Here is a 27021-nt window from a genome sequence, read left to right as displayed (position 1 = left end):
CCTTCCCCCAAAGTAGTGTGAGGGCCCTGTGGGTTATACTTTAAGAATTGTTCATCCCTCTATCAGCTGTACTCTTTGAGTTACTCACAACACAATTTTAAATGTGATTTCTTTGCTAAACAGGGGCCATAACTCTGGGTATGTTGAAAAAAGACATCAAACTATGCATGTGGGTAAAATTACACAATGATAAATATTTATGTAAAGTGTTAGTCCTCTTCTAGCAATACTGTTTATTTTACACTCTTCACATATTCTAAAATGTCATTTATGTATAAATATGAGACATTACTACAATTATGATGAAAACAACAGAAACAACATATAGAGGTGAGCATTAGCTCACATGCCTGGTTACTGTACTTGTAAAGTTGCAGGGATACATGTTGAGTTATATATGACAGAAAAGTCACACAGATGGATGGAAAAGTGCAAATCTATATACCCCCATATTCAGCCCAAGAAGCGTTAATTTATTGTCCATGTATGTTTTTATTTGACACTTTATACTTGTTTGAAGCATTACATAATATAACTGACTATTCCTTGCTGGAACATGTTTATTTCAGCCAGTGCAGTAAAGTGACCCAGATTTCGGAGCTGACCAACTCGCAGCCCACTGGCCTGGAGGGGATGTCAGTGGAGCTGGAAACTGTCCTGGGGGAAATTAAAACCCTGCAGATCAGTCAGAAGGCCAGCATTCAGTCATTGCAGAAAACATACAAGGAACATAGTGCAGTTATGATAGAGCAAATGCGTGGCAATTTAAATACTTATATAGATGAATGTGATAATAGTTCTGTGGGTACATCAGGTGATAATGAGCAATATTTAAAAGAAGAGATGTGTAGGAGTGTTCTCTCTATCGTGAATGAATTTGATAATATTACTGCGAAGGAACTTAACGAGATGAAAGATGAAGTTATAAGCGCATTAAAGGGTCAGTTACAAGTTCTATTCATAAATGCACCAGTGTTCACAATGACTTGTCACAATTCCATGAAATTGTTCAGAAAATTGGAGATCATAAGCAGCTCTGCCTTATAGCCAGCATAAAATGTAAGCATATAATACAGCAGGCATTGACTCTGCTGGGAAAGTCAGGCAAGGCGTTTAATGTCCAGAGTAATGCTAAGCACAATGTGAGAATACCATATTCATATGAATGTCATATCACAGGCATGTGTGCTGTCCCAGATGGACAGGTCGTGGTTGCAGACAGGGATAATAAGAGAGTCAAGCTTCTGAGCCAGCAGTACAAGGTGGTGAGTCATTGGGATGTGAATGCTGAGCCACAGGATATATGTCAGATCACACCTAGTGAGGTTGCAGTGACTGTGAATACTAGAAACATACATGAGGTCCAGTTTATTACTGTCAACCAGGGAAAGCTTGTTCCTGGCAGGAAGTTTCAGTTACAACATGAATGTAGAGGTATTGCCCATCAAAATGGAGACCTTTTTGTCACCTCTGGTAAAGAACTGTACAAATACACGCTGAATGGCAAACTGATCTGCAGACTCTATGAAGCTTTGGGTTATAATACCGGTAAGAATCATGGTGAATCCATCCTGATAATATTTATATTTATATTATGTACAGGGATTTTTCTAGCCATTGTGGGAAAAGGAGTCTAGTCAAATTGTGTTATTTTAAATCCATACAATGACAAATTTGGGAATTTTTATTGACTAAATGAACCGAATTGGGATTTATTTTTTTAATCAACAGATATTGACCCATAAGGCCTTTATCTTTTTTTTTTAAATCATATAAATTATAGTTATATACTTTGTGAGATGAAAATAAAATAAAATTCAGATGTCATAGCAGAAAACCCGCTGATGTATTATAAAAATTTTGTCCTATAATTCATATGTGCCCTTTGAATACTACAGTACATTGTAGCCAAAACAAGATTCAGAAATATTGATTTATAAACATGAGTAATGAAGTACTTTGACTGTCACTACATGGCATGTCTATAAATAGAAACTGAGTTCCTGGCAGTGAGACACTTTCTGACCTAGTCCTAATTTTGTGGTTTTTAAATGATTGTACATGTACAATATCTTTGATAAATTGAATAATTTCATAACACCATATAACAAAGGTACTCTTGTGGTTGTATTCTTTTATGAAGTGTTCAAATGTATGTATTAATTTCATTGCAATTATAGTAGTAGATCTATGTTCATTTAAACATTTTGCTGTTGAAATTGGTTTGGTAACTAACTAGCTAGAAAAGTGTCAATAACTGCTGTTTTGAATATTATTTTTTTTTTGATATAAACACTTGAAAAACACAAATAATGTTGTAACACGGCACATGAATTATAACTGCTTTGGTCAATTTCACTTATTTCAGTACATGTACATAGTTATCACATGTATACATGTGTGGGAAATCTATTCATGCTGCACATAGTAACATGGTATAAACTGTTGATTGAACTGTGCAATTGTTTCTGTATGTGTAATTGTTTCCATCTGTGTAATTGTTTTGCTTCAATTCTTATCTAACTCACCAGTCGCATTTCAACATGTCAAACGTTAACACAATAGCTCTGCTACTGAAGTTTATTGTCACGCTTAACTATTGAATCATTGAAATGTATGCATATATTTTAGATGTGTAAAGGCTTATTTATAACAACATATGCGTAATACAATATCACTGCAGTATGTTTAATAAGATTATTTAACATTGACAGTAATTCAATATCTTGATGTTACTCTGTTTTGCAGTAAGGAAGTGTGCTGTGAGTCCCACAGGAGACAGGCTGTACATCATCAGCTCCAGTCAGAACAAGCTTCTCACCCTGGCCAGGGATGGCACACTCCTGGCTACATACTCAGACCCAGCACTAGATGGCCTAATTGGTCTACATGTGACCCCTGCAGGCCAGGTGCTGGTCTGTGGATACTATCCCAACACTGTACTACAGGTGGGCTGGGAGGGAGAGAGTAAGCTGGCTAATCTGGCTACTCACAAGGATGGAGTGAGGTTCCCATGGTCAGTCTGCTACAGCAGCATAACATCATCCATCATTGTGGGACAGCTGGGGGACAACATCATGGTGTTCAGAGTGGAATAGTGTGTACATGTATGTATTAGTTGTTGTAATTAGTGATTAGTATTTCAATGACAATATGTTGGTTAGCATACGAAAATAGTAGTGTGTGATGTTACAATACAACATTAAGTGTGTAGTTAAAGGTACAAATAATTTATGTACACATATAGTTATCTGATTACACAATGTGAGGGTTTTTGTTAGAACATTAGATCTAATGCATATTATGTTATGTTGTCATAACATTTGTGTCATTATGGTCCTAAAATTTAGTTCTTGTAAACTTTGCATGAAAAAACAAAGCATTTCAACTGAAAATTTAATATTTCTACATATATGCACATGTACATAGCAACTGAGGCTATTTTTAGACTTTCATTTCTATAAACACCATGCCATGTAAGAAATGTATATGGATTAATACTCTTTTAATAAAATATGAAATTGTTAAGTAATCTTTGGAGGAGTATGTATTGATATTTTATGCAATGTTTACAGAAAGGTAACACTTAATGTGAGATTTATTAATTTGCCATATTTTATGATGTTAAACATGTCTTATTGATTTTTATTGCATTTATATCAATGTGTGTAAGTCCTTAATATACATACAAGAAATACATCGAGCTATTCTACTGCTCCAGTTGCTGCTGACAGTCGGGACAACGATGCTGAGGATGTGGGGGACAAGCATGACGCAGAAGGTAAAAGAGACGCTTTGTCAGGCCTTTTCTTGGCCACTTTGGGAAAAAATGCAGTTTTGGGATTTTGAATTTGTTTCGTGCTAAAAGTCCATTGATTTGGGAAAACACATTTAATAAGTTTTAATTATACTTCAAATTATAGGAATAAAATCCTATTATAATAGTTTTAAACTTTGTTAGATCTAATTGAAACATAATTGAGATATAATTTTCATAAGGAACAGCATATAACACGCTTTGGGTATGGGTTCGTTTAACAGACCCATAAATACTCAAGGAAAAGCCCTGCTTGTGTATTTCCTGTTTATTAAGATGAGGTGAAAGAGAATAGTATGAATTTACATAAGGTAAAATATCCTTTTAAATTGTTTGTTTTTTGTAAAATCATATAAATTTGTCTGCATGTTATTTTGTGGTTAAAAAAAGACTTTCATGGACGTGGTAGTTAATGCGTGACTTTCTCAGTTTGGAAACAATAAATATGGAATTTGTGTCAGTTATTTTCCAGTGTGTTTGTATTTAATTTGTGGATCGTTCAACCCTTAAAATCAATAAAAAATAATGTCCCGCGAATAATAATGTTTTTGCAGTGTATAAATAAGTGAAGTGGACGAGAATGATATGATATGATTTCACAGAAGGTAAAATGGCGTCTACTCTTGCGTATATCGTGTTTTCAGTACAACTTATTTTACTTGATGATCAATAACTCAAACCCTTCTCCAGCTCGATGTTTTCCAACTTACCGATACAGACACCTCAAAAACACAACACTGCAATAATTTCTGTCATCCCCATGCAAGCCTTGAGTTTTTATAAAGCTGTGAGATATTTAATTAAGCCTATTTGATTGGAATCTATTCCATCTAATGCCGTATAGAGTCTGTTTGTGAGGAGGTGTTAAGTTTTCATTGTGTATACAGTGTTGTTTTTTTTGTCAAAACAGGCCAAGTCACAAAGGAGCACGATTTACATAAAACCACCTTTTTTTCACGGGATATTATGCGTTCTTGCTAGTAACATGTAATAAATGCATTTTGTTTCATGGAGTTAACGAGTATTGAAAAGTGTAAATAAAAATAATTAAATGGGAAAATTTGTATGGGAAAATGATTTAAACAAGCAAATTCGTTGAATTGATAGCCCACGCCAATATGCTTCTGGACACAAAAGTATTATATTTGACACTCAAAACAACATTGTTTCAAGATACAAAGGGCCATAACTCTGTTATTAACAGATGGTGTACAATGCCATTTGGCGTGCATCATCCTCTTATCCATATATATACGCATTACAGGTTTCAATAAAATCGGCCAAAGCACTTCAAAAATATGGCTCCGGACACACAAAAAGCATTTTCAAGATACAAAGGGCCATAACTCTGTTATTAACTGATGGTGTACAATGCCATTTGGGGTACATCATTCTCTTATCCATATGCATACTCATACCAAGTTTCAATGAAATCCGCCAAAGCACTTACAAGATATGGCTCCGAAAAGACGGGTGGACGGACGGAAAGACAGATGGACGGAAGGACTGACAGACAACGCCAAAACAGTATCCCTCCGCCTATGGCAGGGGATAATAAAAAGTACAGAATCTCGTATTGAGCAACTCTAAACTCACAAATTCGCACTGAAAGAAGCTTAAACACGTTTTAATAATATTATATTTCTTCTACGATATAGCATATAAGATGTTTACAGTATATTTACTGTATTCTGTTATATAAGTTAATATTATTTGCTCTTGAAAGCCCTTTATAAATCTAAGCACCGACAATGGAAGCCATATGTCTTATCAGGCATTATTATAATAATTTTCATTGTTCAAACATTTCTACGTAAAAGATCAATCTGAAGTTTGGCATACACATTGAGGATAGATGAAAAATGATAAGGAAGTGCATATTTTTTGCGTTTTAAACAGTTCAGGTTGTCTTATAGGTTACATTATACTAAATAATAGTTTCATGTAGGGCTGTACTCTCTAAAAAAAATCATATTTTACTCGAAGCCATGTTTTACACTTTAGACTGGTGTTCTGGCTTTAACTCTTGGATATATTGGAAGGGAAAGAAAAGGTGCGCACTGCTTAATCCCTGACATATGATAAAGTTAGAGACTTAAGTACAAGTGTGACCTGAAAACAGTTACATTGCACTAGAAAATGGCCGGAAAATTTAAGGCGCAAAAGAAGTAGAGTTTGATTTGAGTAAAGTTAATGTTTGGTTTTACATGACATATCTTTTTTATTGCTTAAATTGATTCAGCTTAGAATGAACTTTCAGAAAAGGTATGGTTATGGTGGTCTCTACGTTCAAAATGTTGCATTTATTTTCTCTTAAAGTTGTCGCTTTTACATTGAATTATATAGGGAAATCATTTAGTATATTGTGGCCTTTAATTAATTTAGCTTACACTAACAAAGGAGAGAACTGTCAATATGTACCAGCAGTGAGTTGTTGCCATTAAATTGTTTTATATTTTATTAATTTGTAATATGTCTTACAACTTTTATGACATGATGGTTTACTTTGGAACTGTTGTCTAGTGTGAATTTAAACAGAGTTTAACACCAAAGACCTGTAAAGGCATGGTAAAAATGGTGTGTGTGTTTTTGTTACTTTGGGAATACATTAATACGAAGTTGTTGCCTCCCATTTATTATTATCCCCAGCCATAGGTGGAGGGATATTTTTTTGGCGTTGTCCCTCCGTCCGTCTTTCCGTCCGTCCATTCGTCCGGAGCCATATCTTGGAAGTGCTTAAGCGGATTGCATTGAAACTTGGTATGAGTATATATATGGATAAGAGAATGATGCCTGCCAAATGGCATTGTACACCATCTGTTTATAATGGAGCTATGGCCCTTTGTATCTTGAAAAATGCTTTTTTGAGTGTCAAATATAACACTTTTGTGTCCAGAAGCATATTAGCGGGGATATCAATTCAAAGAATTTGCTTGTTGCAACTTGTATTAACAGTAAAACCTCTGTGAAAGAATTGTAAAAGTTAACTGATTATGATTATGAGTACAATAAACAATTTATTATTTTTAACAAGATGATTTTCCATTCTTTTTTGTTGTTATGCAGGAAAAAACTGGCTTAAGACATGAGCCACGCTGTGGAAAAATAGGGCTTAATGCATGTGCTTAGATTGTAGTCCCAGATTAGCCGGTGCAGTCTGCACAGGCTACTTAGGGACAACAATTACCTCTTTAAAGGTATGTTTGGTTGAAAAAAAGTATCTTCTTTTGTGAACATCCAGTATCGTCAGAAAGTGTCCTCCCTGATTTGCTTATGTGGATTTCACATGCTAAAATGGGACGAAAGCTTCTAATATTGATGAGCGGCAATTTGGCTTATAAAATTACACTAAAAGTTAAGTAAGAATAATTATTATGAATTTACAGGTTATTAAAGCATTAGCCAACACTTTTAATGTTTTAATACGAAATGGTTTAAAGGGGCCTTTTCACAGATTTTGGCATTTTTTTTAACTTATTCATTAAATGCTTTATATTGATAAATGTAAACATTGGATCGTTAAAGCTCCAGTAAAAAATCAAGACAAAAATTTAAAAAAAGGAAAAGAACATTGCCCGGAGCAGGTTTCGAACCAGTGACCCCTGGAGTCCTGCCAGAGTCCTGAAGTAAAAACGCTTTAGCCTACTGAGCTATTCCGCCGAGTACACATTCCTGACGTATTTTATACCTTATATAAGCAATCTTCGTAGTTGCACAAAATTTAACGACAAAAACAGAACTCTCCAAATTATTCAATCGTTTCGCGTTGCAACGCTTTATAATTTTTAGGTTTTAAAATCATCAAAAGATGCATATAATGGCTATATTAGAGCATGGTTAATGGTCAGTATTACTGTTTCCTCACAAATATCATAACTAAAACGAAAACTTACGAATCTGAAACAACTTTTTTCAATTTTGTCAATTTACCAAAGCGTGAAAAGATCCCTTTAATTGCATTAATTTTCATTAATTGCTATTTAGGACAAGGCACCAATGAAATGCCAAATTAGAAATTCAGATAATTATGTTTTGCTGTTGAAAACCTTCACATCCAATCAAGAGGCATATATGTAGTGTATTATGCATTGTATTATAAAAATGTGTTACAAGTTCATATCCCCCAATCTAGTGTTGTTGTTTTCAGGAGAGCACCAGCATTAATATCGAGTTGGCCAAGCAACAGCACCAGTCTGGCCTGCAGGAGCCCCAATACAGAACCATCCTTTCCCTCTCCTGATCCCTAGCTCCTCCCACTGGACCTCCGGCCTCAAAGGGTCAGCATCGTTACACAAGTCTGTGCAATAAATCCTCAGCACGTCAAGTTTTCACGCGCTGTTATGAACAACCGAAATATCCGTGTCGAGATTTCCCCAAGCAAGCCCGAGTAGTTTTGTTTAGCTCTAGTGCCAGAGTGGGATGAGTGTTACAGAAGCGAGACGTTATAGCAGTACTTATGGTAATGCTAACAGTTAACGCAAACAGTTAGTTCCTGCTGTGGACATCACAAAGAATCTCACGAAGAATTAAACGTTGAATAATTTGTTTAATTCTTTATAAGACAGCTATATATTCAGCAAGGAACGAGAGAAAAAAAGGAACAATTGAAATGATTCATTTAGAAGTATATCTGCTGTAGATAGTTAGGACAGTAGTAGCGTTACAGACTGTCCTCAGCGCACAATATATTCATGTGGTGCACCACAGACACAAATTCACCCCATTATTGAAAACAAGTTGCTAAAAGTAAACACGTCCGGTTTTGCACTCCGAGCCCAAAGGGCATTGCATTGAATTGAGACTAAAGAAGGCTAAAAAACATGACACCAGTTTTGTTGTATGCTCCAGTACACCCTTCGACTCTCAGCCCGAAGTTAATCAGAACTCAAACTCGGCCCTTAACAATATCCGCGAGGCCAGCATATCAGCTCAGCTTCTGAGCTTCAGGTGAGACCTTACAGTGTTAGTAACTTTGTCAAAGATTGGGCTTAAATTCAGCCCCATTCCTCAAAAAGTCTAATTTTTTATGCCCCCTTTCGAAGAAGAGGGGGTATATTGCTTTGCACATGTCGGTCTGTTGGTCGGTCTGTCGGTCGGTCCATCCACCAGGTGGTTTGTGGATGATAACTCAAGAACGCTTGGGCCTAGGATCATGAAACTTCATAGGTACATTGATCATGACTCGCAGATGACCCCTATTGATTTTGAGGTCACTAGGTGAAAGGTCAAGGTCACCGTGACCCGAAATAGTTAAATGGTTTCCGGATGATAACTCAAGAACGCTTAGGCCTAGGATCTCGAAACTTGATAGGTAGATTGATCATGACTCGCAGATGACCCCTATTGATTTTCAGGTCACTAGGTCAAAGGTCTAGGTCATGGTGACCTGAAATAGTAAAATGGTTTCCGGATGATAACTCAAGAACGCTTATGCCTAGGATCATGAAACTTGATAGGTAGATTGATCATGACTCGCAGTTGAACCCTATTGATTTTGAGGTCACTATATCAAAGGTCAAGGTCACAGTGACCCGAAATAGTTAAATGGTTTCCGGATAATAACTCAAGAACGCTTATGCCTAGGATCATGAAACTTCATAGGTAGATTGATCATGACTCGCAGATGACCCCTATTGATTTTGAGGTCATTAGGTCAAAGGTCACGGTGACCCGAAATAGTAAAATGATTTTCGGATGATAACTCAAGAACGCTTTTGCCTAGGATCATGACACTTCATAGGTAGATTGATCGTGACTCGCAGATGACCCCTATTGTTTTTATGTCACCAGGTCAAAGGTCAAGGTCACAGTGACAAATCGTATTCACACAATGGCTGCCACTACAACGGACAGCCCATATGGGGGGCATGCATGTTTTACAAACAGCCCTTGTCCTCATTGGTGTGGTACAAATACTTTTTTCAATTTGGCAAAAAAATTGCTGGTGTATTACTAATTTACTAGTTCAAAAGACTTCATATTGGTTTTCTCAATGTTACAGCAACTGCTAAGCACAGAAGACAAAGGAGTAGTGAAAGGCTCAGCCAAATCAAAGTCCATCAATGTGAGGGTGACACAGCCTTTCCATGTCCTGGTATTGCAACATGAAGGACATTTTAGCTGAAACTAACAAGGGAGAGAACTGTAGATCTGCACCAGCAGTGAGTTGTTGCCCTTAAGTTGTTTAATGTTTTATTTATTTTTATTATGTCTTACAACTTACATGTTGATTGACTTTAAAACTGTTTTCTAGTGTGAATTTAAACAGATTTTAACCATAAAAGATCTGTAAAGGCATGGTAACATAATATGTTTGTGTGTTGTTGTTTTTTGCAATGTTGGTGAGACATTAATATTATTATTAAATATTAATATTGTTGCCTCCCATTTATTGAAACATATATTAACAATAAAACATATCTAATGGCATTTTGAAAGTAATGTGATTAATAGAATAAGTACAATTAAAAAATATTAAATTTTTAACCAGATGGTTTTCCTTCTTTTTGTTATGCAGCAAAAAATTGGCTAATAGATAAATAAGCTGTGATGTGGAAAAATGGGGCCTTATGCATGTGCTTAGATTGTTGTCACAGATTAGCCTGTGCAGTCCACACAGGCTAATCATGGACAACACTTTCCTCTTAAAGGTATTTTTCATTGAACAAATAATCCTCTTTATGAAAATCCAGTCTAGTCAGAAATTACCCTCCCTTATTAGCTTATGTGAATTTCACATGCTAAAATGGGACGACACTTTCTAACATTAGTGATCCGCATATTGGCTTATGAAAATACATCTCTGAAAATGGAGTAAAGATAATAGATATAAATTTACAGATAAGTATAGCATTAGCCAATACTTTTCTTGTTGTAATACAAAATGACTTAACTGTATTTATGTTCATGCTATTAAGGACAAGGAACCAATAAAATGCCAGATTAGAAATTCATATTGTTGAAAACCTTCACAACCTGTCAAGAGGCATAGTTTGTTATAGATTATAATATAATTTGTTACAAGTTCCTATCACCCACTGTGTTATTTTTGTTTTCAGCAGAGCACCAGCATTGATATCAAGTTGGCCCAGCAACCGCACGAGCCCTACCTGCAGGAGCCCCAGTCCAGAACGACCCTTCCCCTCCCCTGACTTCTAACTCATCCCCCTTGACCTCCTGACTCAAAAAGTCAGCATGATTGAATAACTCTGTTCTGCAGGAAATTCTGAGCATGATTCTGTTCTGAACAAACGCAATGCCCATGTCACGTTTTCCAAACATAAGCCTGGGTAGTTTTGTTAAGCTAGAGTTCCCTGTGGGCCTGAGAGGGACAAGTGTTACAGACACGAAAAGTAATAGCAGTAGTTATGGTAACGCCAACAGTCAGTTGTTGCTGTTGGACATCACAACAAATATCATGAAAAATAAAACGTTCAATAACTTGTTCCAATCTTTATGGGACAAACAGAAATTGAACGGGAGAAAATCAAGGAACAATAAAAGCGAAAGCTTTCCTAGTGGGATACTTCTGCTGTTAATAGTTTGGACGACTGTAGGGTTACGGACTGCCCCAGATTGTCCTCTCAGCGGCCAAAATATCATAATAGAACGGACTTTTGGCAATGTTACTGACAAACAAAGGGAGTAATGACTTGGTTGTGAATACCCAGAGGAAGATATATCCATGCTGACACAGAAAGGAAGTAAAGACTATGCTGTGAACATCCAGAGCAAGATATATCCATGCTGAAACAGAAAGGCAGTAATGACTATGCTGTGAACACCCAGAGCATAATACATACATGCTGACACATAAAGGCAGTAATGACTTGGTTGTGAATACCCAGAGCACAATACATCCATGCTGACACAGAAAGGCAGTAATGACTTGGCTGTGAACACAGAACACGTTACACCCATGCTGACACAGACAGGCGGTAATGACTTGGCTGTGAACACAGAACACGATACACCCATGCTGACACAGAAAGGCAGTAATGACTTTGCTGTGAACTCAGAGCACAATACATCCATGCTTACACATAAAGGCAGTAATGACTTGGCTGTGAACACAGAGCTTAATACATCCATGCTGACACAGAAAGGCAGTAAAGACTTGGTTGTAAACACCCAGAGCACAATACATCCATGATGACACAGAAAGGCAGTAAAGACTTGGTTGTTTAAACACCCACAGCACATTTCATCCATGATGACACAGAAAGGCAGAAAAGCCTTGGTTGTAAACACCCAAAGCACAATACATCCATGATGACACAGAGAGGCAGTAAAAACTTGGTTGTTAACACCCAGAGCACATTACATCCATGATGACACAGAAAGGAAGTAATGACTTGGCAGTGAACACAGAACACGATACACCCATGCTGACAAAGAAAGGCAGTAATGACCTTGCTGTGAAGACAGAACACGAAACACCCATGCTGACACAGAAAGGCAGTAATGACTTGGCTGTAAACACAGAGCACAATACATCCATGCTGACACAGAAAGGCAGTAATGACTTGACTGTGAACACAGAGCACAATACATCCATGCTGACACAGACAGGCATTTATGACTTGGTTGTGAACACAGAGCACAATACATCCTTGTTGACACAGAAAAGCAGTAATGACTTTGCTGTTAACTCAGAGCACGATACATCCATGCTGACACAGAAAGGCAGCAATGACTTGGATGTAAACACCCAGAGCACAATACATCCATACTGACACAGAAAGGCAGTAAAGACTTGGTTGTAAACACCCAGAGCACAATACATCCATGCTGACACAGAAAGGCAGTAAAGACTTGGTTGTAAACACCCAGAGCACAATACATCCATGCTGACACAGAAAGGCAGTAAAGACTTGGTTGTAAACACACAGAGCACAATACATCCATGCTGACACAGAAAGGCAGTAAAGACTTGGTTGTTAACACCCAGAGCACAATACATCCATGCTGACACAGAAAGGCAGTAAAGACTTTGTTGTATACACTGAGAGATCCATACATCCATGGGGTGTGCCACAAGACTCAAATTACGCCCACTATTGTGAACAAGGTGCTTAAAGTGAACATGTCTGGTTTCTGTTTTCTGTTTTGTTATGAGCACTTAGCACTCCGAGCCAAAAAGGCCTCACATTGAATTGAGAAGGCTTTGAAAATGACAGCAGTTTTGTTGTGTGGTCCAGTACGCAACCTGAAGAACTCAGAACTCAAACTCGCCTCTTAGCAATATCAACAAGGCCAGCATGTCATCTCAGCTCCTTGAGCTTCAGGTGAGACCTTACTGTGTTTATTATTTTTTTGAGATTGGGGCCGAAATTCAGCCCCATTCTTATCTCAAAAAGTCTATATCCATAATTACTGGCTTAAGTTCTCAATTCATGGTTTCCCAGTAGAAAAAGAATGTTTTGATAGGTTGCAACATTGAGTTAATCAGAACTCAAATTCAGCCTTTGGCAATATCACCGAGGCCAGCATATCAGCTCAGCTTCTTGAGCTTCAGGTGAGATCATACAGTGTTATTCATTTTGTCGAAATTGGGGCCAAAATTGAGTCCCATTCCTAATCTTAAACAGTTTATTTTTTCCATAATTACTGGCTAAAGTTCTCTATTCAAGGTTTGACCCCAAACAATGTTTTAATAGGTTACAAATTGAGTTTGTTTCCTTATGCAGCTCTATAAGTTGAACCTTAGCACAATTTATCTTGATAACACTTATTCTCATTTTTAACCAGGTTTTTAACCAGGTTTTTAACCAGGTTTTCCGAAGGAAAAAACTGGTTATTAGATTGGCGAATGCGGGCGGGCTGGCTGGCTGGCTGGCGGGCGGGCGGAACAAGCTTGTCCGGGCCATAACTTTGTTGTTCATTGTGAGATTTTAAAATCATTTGGCACATTTGTTAACCATCATTAGACGGTGTGTCGCGCGAAAAAATTACGTCAATATCTCCAAGGTCAAGGTCACACTTTGAGTTCAAAGGTAAAAAATAGCCATAAATGAGCTTGTCTGGGCTATAACTATGTCATTCATTAATTATGAGATTTTAAAATCATTTGGCACATTTGTTCACCATCATGGGACGGTGTGTCGCACGAAAGAATCACGTCAATATCTCCAATGTCAAGGTCGCCACGACTAAAAATAGATTTATTTTAAAACAAACTTACAAAGGGGGTTAATTTTGTTTGTTCATTTCAAAAGTTCAGTTTGAGTTGTCTCCCCTTATCAGATTTTTTTTCACAATGAAAACCTGGTTTTGTGACAATTTTGTCCCTTGTTTAAATTATGTTTAGCATAAACTACAACCATTTTCCCAATTAAATTCAAAACACTATGATTTTTTAGCTCATCCATTTTTTGAGAAAAAATTATGAGCTATTGTCATCACCTTGGCGTCGGCGTTGGCGTCGGCGTCCGGTTAAGTTTTGCGTTTAGGTCCACTTTTCTCAGAAAGTATCAATGCTATTGCATTCAAACTTGGTACACTTACTTACTATCATGAGGGGACTAGGCAGGCAAAATTAGATAACTGACATGCATTTTGGACAGAATTATGTGCCCTTTTTATACTTAAAAAATTGAAAATTTTGGTTAAGTTTTGTGTTTAGGTCAATTTTATTCCTTAAGTATCAAAGCTATTGCTTTTATACTTGCAACACTTACTAACTATCATAAGGGGACTGTGCAGGCAAAGTAATGTAACTCTGACTGGCATTTTGACAGAATTATGTGGCCTTTTTATACTTAGAAAATTGAAAATTTGGTTAAGTTTTGTGTTTAGGTCCACTTTATTCCTACAGTATCAAAGCTATTGCTTTCATACTTGCAACACTTATTAACTATCATAAGGAGACTGTGCAGGCAAAGTTATGTAACTCTGACTGGCATTTGGACGGAATTATGGGCCCTTTATACTTAGAAAATTAAAAATTTGTTAAAGTTTTTTTTTTGGTCCACTTTACCCCTAAAGTATCATAGATATTGCTTTCATACTTGGAACACTCGCAAACTATCATAAGGGTACAGTAAAAGGACAAGTTGCATAACTCTGGTTGTCATTTTTATGGAATTATGGCCCTTTTTTGACTAAGTAACTTTGAATATATGGTTAAATTTTGTGTTTCGATCCACTTTACTTCTAAAGTATCAATGCTATTGCTTTCAAACTTCAAATACTTTCATGCTATCTTGAGGTAACTGTACCTGGCAAGTTAAATTTTACCTTGACCTTTGAATGACCTTGACTCTCAAGGTCAAATTATTAGATTTTGCTAAAATTGCCATAACTTCTTTATTTATGATTAGATTTGATTGATACATTGCCAAAACTACTCTTGGCTGACAATTACCACAATAGACTCCACCCAAACCATCCCCCGTGCCCTCCCCCCCCCCCCCCCCCCCCCGAATCCTCCCCCCCCTAATTTTTTTTTTAAGATCATCTCACAAATGACCACCACATCGCTACACATTACACCCCCCCCACCCACCCCACCCCCCCCAATTTTTTTTTGAAACAGTTAAAAAACACAAATATTTATTTTTATTATTTTATTTTTGAAATACGTACAACCATCGCACCAAAGATTCCCCTTCCACCCACCCACCCCCCCACCCCCGATTTTTTTTTTCATTTTTTTTCCCATTTTTGGAAGATAATGTAATAAATGTCCACACTCCCACACCATACACCTCTCTTCACTCCACCCCTCCCTCCTTTGTGATTGAAATTGAGAGTCCCTTCACCTTTAAAAAGAAAATAGATGAGCGGTCTGCACCCGCAATGCGGTGCTCTTGTCACAAATAGTCCCAATCCAAAAAAGGTAAAAATAGAGCTAGCCCCTAGTGATAGCACATTTTAAAGTTTTTTTTCAGAATAACTGGCTTAATTATACCCCCACAAACGAAGTTTAGGGGGTATATAGGAGTGAACTTGTCTGTCGGTCAGTTGGTCTGTCGGTCTGACTGTATTAAGTGTCCGCTCTCTAATTCAAGTAGTTTTCATCCGATCTTCACCAAACTTGGTCAGAAGTTGTATCTTCATGATGTCTAGGCCAAGTTCAAACATGGGCCTTTCCGGGTCAAAAACTAGGTCATGAGGTCACTTGGCGCGTTTTAAACAATCAGCATGTTGTCTGCTCTCTAATTCAAGTAGTTTTCATCCGATCTTCACCAAACTTGGTCAGAAGTTGTATCTAGATGATTTTGAGGTCAAGTTCAAACATGGGCATTGCCGGGTCAAAAACTAGGTCACTGGGTCACTTAGTACGTTTTACACATTGAGCATGTCCGCTCTCTATTTCAAGTAGTTTAAATCCGATCTTCACCACACTTGGTCAGAAGTTGTAACTAGATGATGTGTAGGTCAAGTTCGAACATGGGCCATGCCGGGTCAAAAACTAGGTCACGTGGTCATTTAGTGTGTTTCTAACCTCACCATGTTGGCCGCTCTCTAATTCAAGTAGTTATTATCCAATCTTTATCAAACTTGGTCAGAAGTTGTATCTAGATGATGTCTAGGTCAAGTTTGAATATAGGTCATGCCGGGTCAAAAACTAGGTCACGGGGTATCTTAGTGCGTTTTAAACCTCACCATGTTGTCCGCTCTCTAATTCAAGTAGTTTTCATCCAATCCTCACCAAACTTGGTCACAAGTTTTATCTGAATGATCTTAAGGACAAGTTTCAACATGGGCCATGCCGAGCATAAAACTAGGTCACTGGGTCACTTTGTGCTTTTTTTAACATTCAGTATGGTGTCCTTTCTCTTATTCAAGTAGTTTGCATCCGATCTTCACCAAACTTGGTCAGAAGTTTTATCTAGATAATCTGAAAGCCAAGTTCGAACATGGGCCATGCTAGATCAAAAACTAGGTCAAGGGGTCACTTAGTGCGTTTTAAAAATTGAGCATGGTGTTTGCTGTTTTTGTGAAGACGGCATGCAAAATATTATGTGTCAATGCGGCATGTGGGGGTATTCATCACGTCTTTGACAAAGCTCTAGTTTGCTTATTTCACTAAGTTAAATTACTATTTTGAACTCACATCTATTGTTTCTTATTAAATGCCATACAGTTATATTGTCTCACATTTAAAGTTGTTCAGTCTCAGGTATAAGTCATAAACTGTCACATTTAAAGGTGTGCAGACTCACACTTAAATATGTAGATTGTAACATTAAAAGTTGTGTTGTCTCACATTTTAAGTTGCTGAGTATATATATCACATTTAAAATTATGTATTCTCACATTTAAAGTTCTATAGTCACACAATTAAAGGTGTGCAGTCTCACATTCTAAATTGCTCAAGTAATGCCTGTTTTTGATTTACAAAAAATAAATATAACACCTTGCTACAAAACCAAAAATTCCAATTTCAAGTTGGTGCGCGTTAAACATTGATACTACGTTATTCTGAGTTCTAATTGGTGAACAATTAATTGCAATATTCTAAATATCAATTTTAGGCACAATGTTTGGCATTTTAAAAACAGGTCTGTAAAGTAAGGTGTTGCAAGGCTTATTCATGTGTCACTAAACAATCTGGTTTTAGTTTACTTTCCATTTCCTTTTCAGTGAACTTTACTAGCAAACATGACAAACGTCATTGAAGTGAAAGTCGATGACAGCCCCCTTCTTGCAAACATACTACAACTCGCTTAAGAAATTCAGCATGAAGACGTCTTGCGTCAGAATACCAAGCCTCCTATCAATATCTCCTCTCATGTTGGCCACATCAACACTTCCAACAGCAGAGCCTTGGTGAATTGACTTCCGTCTCAGCATCGATGTCGCTTAGCAACAATTGGATGATGGGCGTCGACAAATTAGGCCGGACAAGTCGCTCGAACTGAAACGATCTGATCCAACAGGTAGAGCAGGCATTGCGTGACACGTCTGTTAATGTGACTGACCTCGATATGTTGTTCTCAAATAATGTGAACCTTAGGCCTGGAGAGCAGTATGCGATTGACGCCATTCAACAACAGTTGTTGTCGGCAATTCTCGGGTTTGGGGTGGCGACTTCGGCGTCAGGACTCGCTCCATCTCTGTCCATGGCCCAGTCGCAGCAGCAGCAACAAGAAAAATAAGTAGTATCTTAGGGGTGTTCTGGGATATGGGGCTTCATGTATGTGCTTAAAGTGTCATCCCAGATTAGCCTGTGCAGACTGCACATACATAAAGTCCTATTAAAGTGTCATAGTCTTATTAAAGTGTCATCTCAGATTAGCCTGTGCAGACTGCACATACATTAAGCCCTATTTTCCCAGAATGAGACTCGTATACTTCACTTTACATCAGTATTTTATGTGCCTGAAAAGTTCCTAGCATAAAATGGGAATTATGTGCTTTTACATTGATCACACTTAGTAAATAAAATGCAAATAGCACTTGATCTGATATCAATTTTAATCATAGAAGGTAAGGGCATTAAGTTTTGTATAATTTCGACCAAAATTAAGCCCCTGAACCAAAAGTTTATCCTTGCATAAAAATCTGCTTTAATAGTATTGTTAAATTATATTTAATTTTAGTAAAATAATTATGTAAAAGCCTTCAGCTCATTTTAAAAGTCTTTTCGTCATTTATTTTCAACGTTTATTTAAGTTCTTGGATTTTGTTTTAAGAGCCTGTTCCTACAGGAACCTATGCAATCATAGATCGGTACCTAGCTGAACAACAGGCTGTATGGTCAGCTGGTCCCAGACGCCCAGTGACACTTCCTGGCCCAGACCCTTGGGGCAAATGCTCAACTATACCTACCCGCAGGGTGGAGCCACTCTGAACCTGGGGCTCCATACTTTCTTGGCCAGGGGCCAAGTTTACCTTGTCAATAAGGTACATGTAGGTTGGTAATGTACATGTAATTAACTATTTATAACATGCAGTGTTTCACTCCAAATTTTAATTCAAACAGTTTGTGTTAAATATTGATAAAACTCTATCCTGGCTGCTAACTTAAACAAATCATTTATGTAAGTGTTAAATATTTATAATAGCCGCCATTTGTATTGCCTTGAAAGGGCTCAGTGGGGGGAGGCGTACACATGTGTACTTGTCTGCAATTCTACTCGTCCTAACTTTCATCCTTATGTCCGTCCCACCTTTCTAGTGTTGCACATAACTTATTATAATAATAAATATTAGTTCCAGAGGGACACAAAATGTTTGTATCAAGTGTACAATATATAGAAGGCTATGTTTGTATCAAGTGTTTAGTTTAAAGCCCATTTGTTTCAAGATCCTTCAAACATACTTTATTTCTTAAATATTGTTATCACTCAAACGACATTGATTTACTTCTTATATAACTGATGCCATTTCAGAATGCAATTAAATTATTTTGTTTACAGGGACACATTCCTTGGATGCCCTAAGGTTTCTCTATCTGTTCACAAAGGCTTTATACTCACAAGTTCAAGCCCAGTGAGCGATGTTCACATTATCAAACTCTGCATATCAATAGGTAAGTCACCTTGCCATTGCAAAAGGGGCCACTGTGGCAAAGCATTCAGGAGACCCAGTTGTAATAGCCTAAACCTTTTGATGCAATAAAGCTTTCACAAATACCCAATAGGTAAAACCCAATACAAACTGGGGTTTCTGCTCTTAAATAAATTGACCAGTTTATCTAATCTAAGTTTAAGGGTTCAGCCACAAACTACTTTATCTTATAAAGAAATATGAAGAAAATGCAAAAGTTTCAAGCTAAACCCTCAAATTTGCATTTTAAATTTAACATCCAGAGTTATATTAAACTCAAAACCACAACAACAACAACAGCAAACAATTTCTCAGCAGGTACCAACATATCTGACTCTTTCACTCTTTACAAAATCATGTTCCATATGAACTGTAAATATGGTTCTTAAACTAACATTGAATTACAAAGAGGGATCAGTGCTGTTTGTACCTTTTAGTTTAGGGGGGTATACAGGAGTGTACTTGTCGGTCTGTTTGTCGGTCTGTCCGTATTAAGTGTCCGCTCTCTAATACAAGTTGTTGTCATCCAATCTTCACCAAACTTGGTCAAAAGTTGTATCTAGATGATCTCTAGGCCAAGTTTGAACATGGGCCATGAGGGCAAAAACAAGGTCACGGGGTCACTTAGTGCGTTTTACACATTCAGTTTGGTGTCCGCTCTCTATTTCGATTACTTATCATCCGCTTTTCACCACACTTGGTCAGGCTTTTTATATAGATAATCTCTAGGCCATGATCGAACATGGACCATGCTGGTCCAAAAACTAGGTCATGGGGTCACTTAATGCGTTTTACACTTTCAGTTTGGTCTCTGCTCTCCATTTCAAGCACTTATCATCCCCTCTTCAAAAAACTTGGGCAGAAGTTTTATTTAGATGATCTGTAGGTCATGTTCGAACATGGGCCATGCCGTGCGAAAAACTAGGTCACGGGGTCATGGGTGCGTTTTACACATTCAGCATGGTGTTCCCTATTTCAAGTTATTTTCATCCGCTCTTCAGGTGGGGGAGTTCGTCACGTCTGTGTCAAAGCTCAAGTTTTTTTAAAGTTAATATCTTCTTGAGAGAGTATTAATTGTGTTGTCAGGGTTGAACCCACATTTTGATACTTGATAATTTTTATGAAATGCTAGTAAATTCTTAAAAATAGTTGTCTTAATTGACACATGACATACTTAATTGCAGAATCCCGGATATCAAAGCGTTGAGCTTTTTTTGAAGCATTTGCACCAGCAACAGTCATCATCTGGAGTTACTGGCATCTCTATGGTGTGGAACCCTCCGTCTTTGAACATCATAACAGCACATGAACCAGTGGCACTCATCATCTCAAGATTCTGGTATATCCATGGTGCAGGACCCTCGGTCTGCAAAGATCATGCAGAGCGAACCTCAGGTGAGTATTCAAGTCGTGTGAATGTTTTTAGCATGCCCCCAAGTCCACAGATGTGTAGATTCATGTAGATTTACCTGTGTCCGTCCATACGTGCATCCAGTTGTTGAATTTGTATGTCAAGTCTAAACTCAAAAAGTATTGCTTCTAGTTTGATTAAAACAAAGATATTTGCAAAACTGTGAACTTGCCTTCTTTTGTATTTTGGTTCTTTTTCTTTTACATAAGTGGAATTTTGAGACTAAAGTAAAATGTGGGTGCATGGTGGCAAACCCTTTTTACTACTTCTCAAAAGATATTTGAGTCCAATGGCAAAATGTATCTTCATCAAATCTTAATCCAAATTGTTTGGTAATAAAATGGTCATACTTCAGTATAAATATGTATTATCAATTATTATTTTATAAATAGTCTCAGGACCTTCATTTCCTCTATGGATTCAAATCAGATTAGTTGTATAACCTTGAAATACCAAGTCATGTGCTTGTTCTTGTTTTTTTTCATAGGTATCAAAAATAAAATGAAATACTGGCGTTTACAGTAACAAGTATTTCTTGTTTTCAGATGCCATTTGATGAAATCAAACCATTCAATCAGAAACACAGCCTGTTGCAGCAGTTGTTACCATATTGACCCCAGTCAAACCTAAGAAGTCCATAGATAAATACTTTTTTAGATGTGCTAGTCTTTACGTACCTCCTGGTTTGTTCAGCACTTACTCTGACTCTTTGAATTTAATGACGGGTGAAAATGAATGACCTTGTTCAGTTCGAAATGACACATCACAACAATTCAAGTGGAAAGCCAGAAAGTCATGTCAACAGCCACATTTTGTATGTGTAACAGCCAAGTTGTTTTCAAAGAAAAACAATATTTTACATTTTATTTTTTATTTGACCAATGTTTCATGGGAATTATGATGCTGTCAGTCTCTTTATGTTGAAAGTTTTGGTTAAAAATAGCATGTTAATTTTTTTTTTAAAGCACACATATTGCATTTATATCCAATGTCTTTGTCTGTATAATGAATTTTTCACTACATATTTTGATCCTTATAATGGTAAATGTATGGGAAAAACAATTTTATCAAAGATATTCTAAGATTGTCAAGTCTGTTTAAATGATGCTGGTAACTTTGACAAAATTGAAAAAAAAGGAGTATTTTCATATTATAAGATATGTTTCAGTTGTCTGTTTTTACCCGTAATATAGATAAGCTAATTTAATGAATTGTTCACGAAGGTTTATAACTTTTACGCTTCAGCTTTTTCTGTCTTTTAATCCTTCCGAAAACAATACTAGTCAATTTGCTGATTTGGGTCGGTTTTCGATCATGAATCTTGTTTAGTAGCATACTATTTCATTGGAATAATAATGCATTCTGGGAAAAATTATTTAATCTAACTAAAATTATTGATTCTGTAAATACCACTTTGTTGATTTCAATGGATATTGTTTGTAAAATTAATATAGTATGACTATTGCGTGTTTGGGAAAGCTTTTAATGAAACTGAGTATTATAAAAAACAAAAAAACAAATAAAGAGTTTTATGAAAATTGTCAAAACTTATTATTGTTAATTTGTGTTGTTAGATCATAGATGTGTATGCTCACAATTGTTAAACTTTGTTTTTGGACACAATAGTTTATTATGCGTATCCTCTTTAATAAGTGAGTAACTTAATCAAGATTTATTGATCACTGTATATATTCTGTAGGTATATTTTGCCATTTATACATAAAGCAACTGTAGAACAATTGTATTTTAAATGTAAATTATTCTTGTATTGTTGCCATTTGTATAATATAAACTAACTGTTTACCTTAGTTTGTAAAAACCTTTGTAAAAAAACATTTCCTGTGTGAATGCTCATATATATATTAAACTGTTAAAATAATGCACAGTACCAGAAAAAAATAGTCAATTACACAGTAAGGGAAAGTGTTGTCATATGCTAACAATTGTATAAAATTGCAATTGTCTCTATTTGTAATAATAGAGAGCAATATTATTTGCTTAAAAAATAAAGATGTCTGCTTTGTAAATTAATAATTGTGTTTACATCCCAACATAACACGTAAATACATTAAAGTCTAAAAGGATTTTTTGGAATAAACACTTAAATAAATATATGTGCGTGTATACGCTGATAAAAAAAATTACATTTCATTTAGTTTTGTAACAGCGCATTTGACCTTTCACGTTGACCATCCCACACTTGCTGTCAGTGCAGTGCCTTCATTAGGGTCATTTTTATGCTCCTGGTAGGGTGGCATATAGCAGTTGAACTGTCCGTCAGTATGTCAGTCTGTCCTTTTGTCCGAAAAAAACTTAAACATTGGCCATAACTTTTTGAATATTGAAGATAGCAACTTGATATTTGGCATGCATGTGCATCTCATGAAGCTGCACATATTGAGTGGTGAAAGGTGATGGTCAAGGTCATCCTTCAAAGTCAAATGTCAAATTTATTGCGTCTGTCCGTCCGTCCAAAACTTTAACATTGGCCATAACTTGTTCAATATTGAAGATAGCAACTTGATATTTGGCAGCCATGTGTATCTCATGGAGCTACACCTTTTGAGTGGTAAAAGGTCAAGGTCATCCTTGAAGGTCAAAGGTCAAAAAAAATAATCAAAGTGGCGTTCCTATGAAGCTGCACATTGTGAGTGGGTCAAGGTCATTAGTCAAGGTCATCCTTCAAGGTCAAAGGTCAAAAAAATAATCCAAAGCGGCGTTCTCATGAAGCTGCACATTGTGAGTGGTGTGAGTTCAAGGTCAAGGCCAACCGTCAAGGTCATCCTTCAAGGTCAAAAGTAAAAAAAAATTCAAAGCGGCGTCCTCATGAAGCTGCACATTTTGAGTGGTGGACGTTCAAGGTCAAGGTCATCCTTCAATGTCAAAGGTAAAAAAAAAATCAAAGCGGCGCAATAGGGGGCATACTGTGTTTCTGACGAACACATCTCTTGTTTGTAAATATCCCACTGTTTAAGTTCAGCAAATGTTTTAAGACCAGATTTCCTTAAACTTGGGGGTGTTATTATTTTACTTTTATTGAATGCATGAAACATGTGTGTTCCGTTGTTGAATAGCTAAACATAGCTTGATGTGTGTAGATTGTGTGACAAATGTTGATCAAATTGTTACATAGAAAAAAACACAATCTTAGTTAACTTGTATGTGTTAATTACCAAACACAAATATAAGTATTTTGTAACAATATAAGTATTGTCTTTATTTGAAATACAGAATGAAATGCAATTTTAAAATCATGTCTTTATATGTTCATCTTCTCCAAATAAGCATTTTGAATAAGCAAATATAATATCTCTATGGAAAGTATCCGTAGGCCCCATGCAATCGCTTGTGTACCTCATATTGATCAGGGTCTTTCTAAATTACTTCATGATTGGTTATCCCTGTCTGAATTGTGAAAATAGCTTCAACATCGTGAGATAACTGTTAAGAGGATTTCAATATTAAAAGTTAAAATAGTATCTTAGCTGTAACCGTACATCTGTTGCATTTATTTTAACATGTTTATATGTTTTGGCTCCCTGAGTTTTATATTGTTTATAATCTTGCATATTTAATTGTGTTTTATAAGACAAACATCATTATACTGATAATGTTGTTTTTGTCCAACATTTCTATGTATACAAGTTGTATGTAAATAATTAAATATGTTTATGTTGATGATATGTATTTCCCGATCTAAGTTTGATGTTGAACTCTCAATAAACGACATGTTTTGCCAATTAAATCCCGAATGATTGTCTTGTCACTTATATATAACTTGCCTCTATTGAACATGGGGAGCTCATTTTGTTTTATTTTGACTGTCATTCCGTCTGTTAGTCCTCCAGCACACTTTAACCTCATGCATAATTTACCATATCAATCATTGACAACAACACAAAATATAAAATCTCCATAGGAATAATGAAACTCCGGAGGCGGTATCCGATAAAACAGTACTTACACCCGCTTATCTCTTACCTAAGACAAGCGACTAATTGCCTATACAACACAGGGCAATACCAAGGACATACCTTGAACCATTAACATAATTAAAACTAAAACACGGTCTTGGACATGTCTATATCAATCATGTGGGATTTCCATTGTTATTAAGTTTATTAATGTAACTACATGTAAAATATAACGGTAAACAAATGAGGAATGTATGGTAAAACACTGTCATGCCAAGATGTTAGCTTTCAGTATATAAATACCTTAATGCTGCTTAATTTATGCTTTTTATTGTACTATTGGTGAAATAACTCGCTTAATAATGGTTATTAAACGAATATGTTAAATCAGTAGGAACGTACTTAATTCTATACTCATACAATTCTGTTAATATTTGTTTTAATACTGTCTATAGTACACTTGCTATACAGGTAAAAGTAAATAAGTTAACAACCTTGAAAATAAAGAGGGCAGCTACCACAACTTACGAATATCTTTAAAAAATATATAATTACAAGGATTATTAACATTCAACAAATAGGTCTGTTTAGGCTGTATTATACATTTTCTAACACGGTTTTATGCTATTTGTATATGACCCGGAACCTACCTACAAATACATAACATCAATATAAACTGCCTTATTTATTTTAAAGTGTAAGCACACAAGCTAAATATATTCTAATATATTAATACATTTTAATAACCCACTTAAAATGAACATGGCCCATGTTTCAGACTGCACCAATTTGTATTTTTCATTGACAAAACACACATGCACAATCTTCTTATCTCTCGTAGAGCCGTCAGATATAACTTTGAGGAGACTTAAGATAGCAAAACATTGACACCAGTTGCAGAAAGATAAGCATAATATGTAGAACTGACTTCTTACAACACAACATCTGTATTAACTTTGGCAGTTTGTATAGGACCATATGATCACTTCCGGGTGAAATAATGGGCTTTATAATGTTGAATATAGGCTCATTGAACTTCATGTATAGCGATTTTGTATTTAAAGGGACTTTTACAACTGTGTGGTATAGGTTGAAACATATTTAAAAGAACACTGTAAATCAGATAGCGCAATAACACAATAGACACATGATCATAATGAACAAACATATGCGTGTATGAGAAATAATAATTGATAAAACAAGAAAGAGTAACATGGCAAAGTATTTGGAAATTTTGAAAGGCTTCTGTTTGTTTATGTTATGAATACAATGTTTGATTTTTTGTAAAAATTCCGATGAACAAGCTCTTACAGTGACAGTCTGTTTTAATCCAAAGGTAAGGGGCTCAAGCCCAGGTAGGGATAACGATTGTGTCTGTGTTTTTGTTAAATTTAAATTTGTTGTTTTTTAGCTCCACTGGCGAATGCCCAGAGATGCTTATGTCATGGTCGTGTGTCCGTCATGCGTGCGTCCGTGCGTTAACTTTTCCTTTAAACATATTCTCCTAAACTACTGGTCCAATTCTGATGAAATTTCTCAGGAATGTTCCTGGAATGAACCTCTATAAAATTTGTTCAAATAATGCCCCTGAGGTCAAATTTTACCCTGCCCCGGGGGTCAAAAAATTGAAAATTTGCTTTTATAAGGCCTATTTTGTGAAAACTTTCAAATCTTTCGTCCATAACCATTGGGCTTAGGGCTCTCAAATTTGGTATGTAGAGACATCTTATAGTCCTCTACTTAATTTGTTCAAATTATGCACATGGGGTCAAATTTGACCCTGCCTCGGGGGTTTCAAAATTAAACATATGCTTATATTGGGTCTATTTTGTGAAAACTTTACACATTTTATCGTCCATAACCATTGGGCCTAGGGCTATCAAATTTGGTATGTAGTGACATCATATAGTCCTCTACCAAGTTTGTTCAAATTATGCCCCTTGGGTCAAGTTTGATCCTGCCCCGAGGGTCACAAAATTGAACATATGCTTATATAAGGCCTATTTTGTGAAAACTTTAAAAATCTTCTTGTTCATAACCGTATGGCATAGGGCTACCAAATCTGGTATGTAGTGATATGTAATAGTTCTCTTCTTAGTTTGTTCAAATTATGCCCCTGGGGTAAAATTTGAAACTGCCCCGGGAGTCACAAAATTGAATATATGCTTATATTAAGGGCTTATTTTGTGAAAACTTTAAAATTCTTGTCCATAACCATTGGGCCTAGGGCTACCAGATTTGGTATGTAGTGACATCTTATAGTCCTCTAACAAGTTTGTTCAAATTATGCCCTTGGGGTCAAATATGACCCTGCCCTTGGGGTCACAAAATTGAACATACGCTTATATGGGGCCTATTTTGTGAAAACTTAAAAATCTTTC

General features: G+C 36.3%; 1 protein-coding gene and 1 long non-coding RNA gene across 3 annotated transcripts in view; both read left to right on the top strand.

Moving 5' to 3' along the window:
* LOC127846890 (E3 ubiquitin-protein ligase TRIM33-like) overlaps positions 1-27021 on the top strand; it is a 215209-nt gene that overhangs the window by 13801 nt on the left and 174387 nt on the right. The window contains exons 2-3 of one of the 2 annotated variants that reach the window (XM_052378307.1): positions 570-1548; positions 2749-2919. In XM_052378307.1, the coding sequence (XP_052234267.1) occupies positions 570-1047 (478 nt within the window). In that variant the 3' untranslated portion in view covers positions 1048-1548; positions 2749-2919. Of the gene's footprint in view, positions 1-569; positions 1549-2748; positions 2920-27021 lie in introns of those variants that run through there. The other variant, XM_052378308.1, reaches the window with a different exon arrangement.
* LOC127846901 (uncharacterized) lies at positions 2991-24484 on the top strand. Its single transcript, XR_008033707.1, has 10 exons — positions 2991-3107; positions 3722-3781; positions 7965-8764; positions 9819-9978; positions 10876-13104; positions 17408-17922; positions 18460-18680; positions 19186-19298; positions 20500-20710; positions 21272-24484. It is a non-coding gene; the product is annotated as an uncharacterized LOC127846901 (long non-coding RNA).

Source organism: Dreissena polymorpha, chromosome 10, assembly GCF_020536995.1.
Source record: "Dreissena polymorpha isolate Duluth1 chromosome 10, UMN_Dpol_1.0, whole genome shotgun sequence".
Classification (NCBI taxonomy): Eukaryota; Metazoa; Mollusca; class Bivalvia; order Myida; family Dreissenidae; genus Dreissena; species Dreissena polymorpha.
This window is presented reverse-complemented; position numbering and strand designations above follow the sequence as displayed.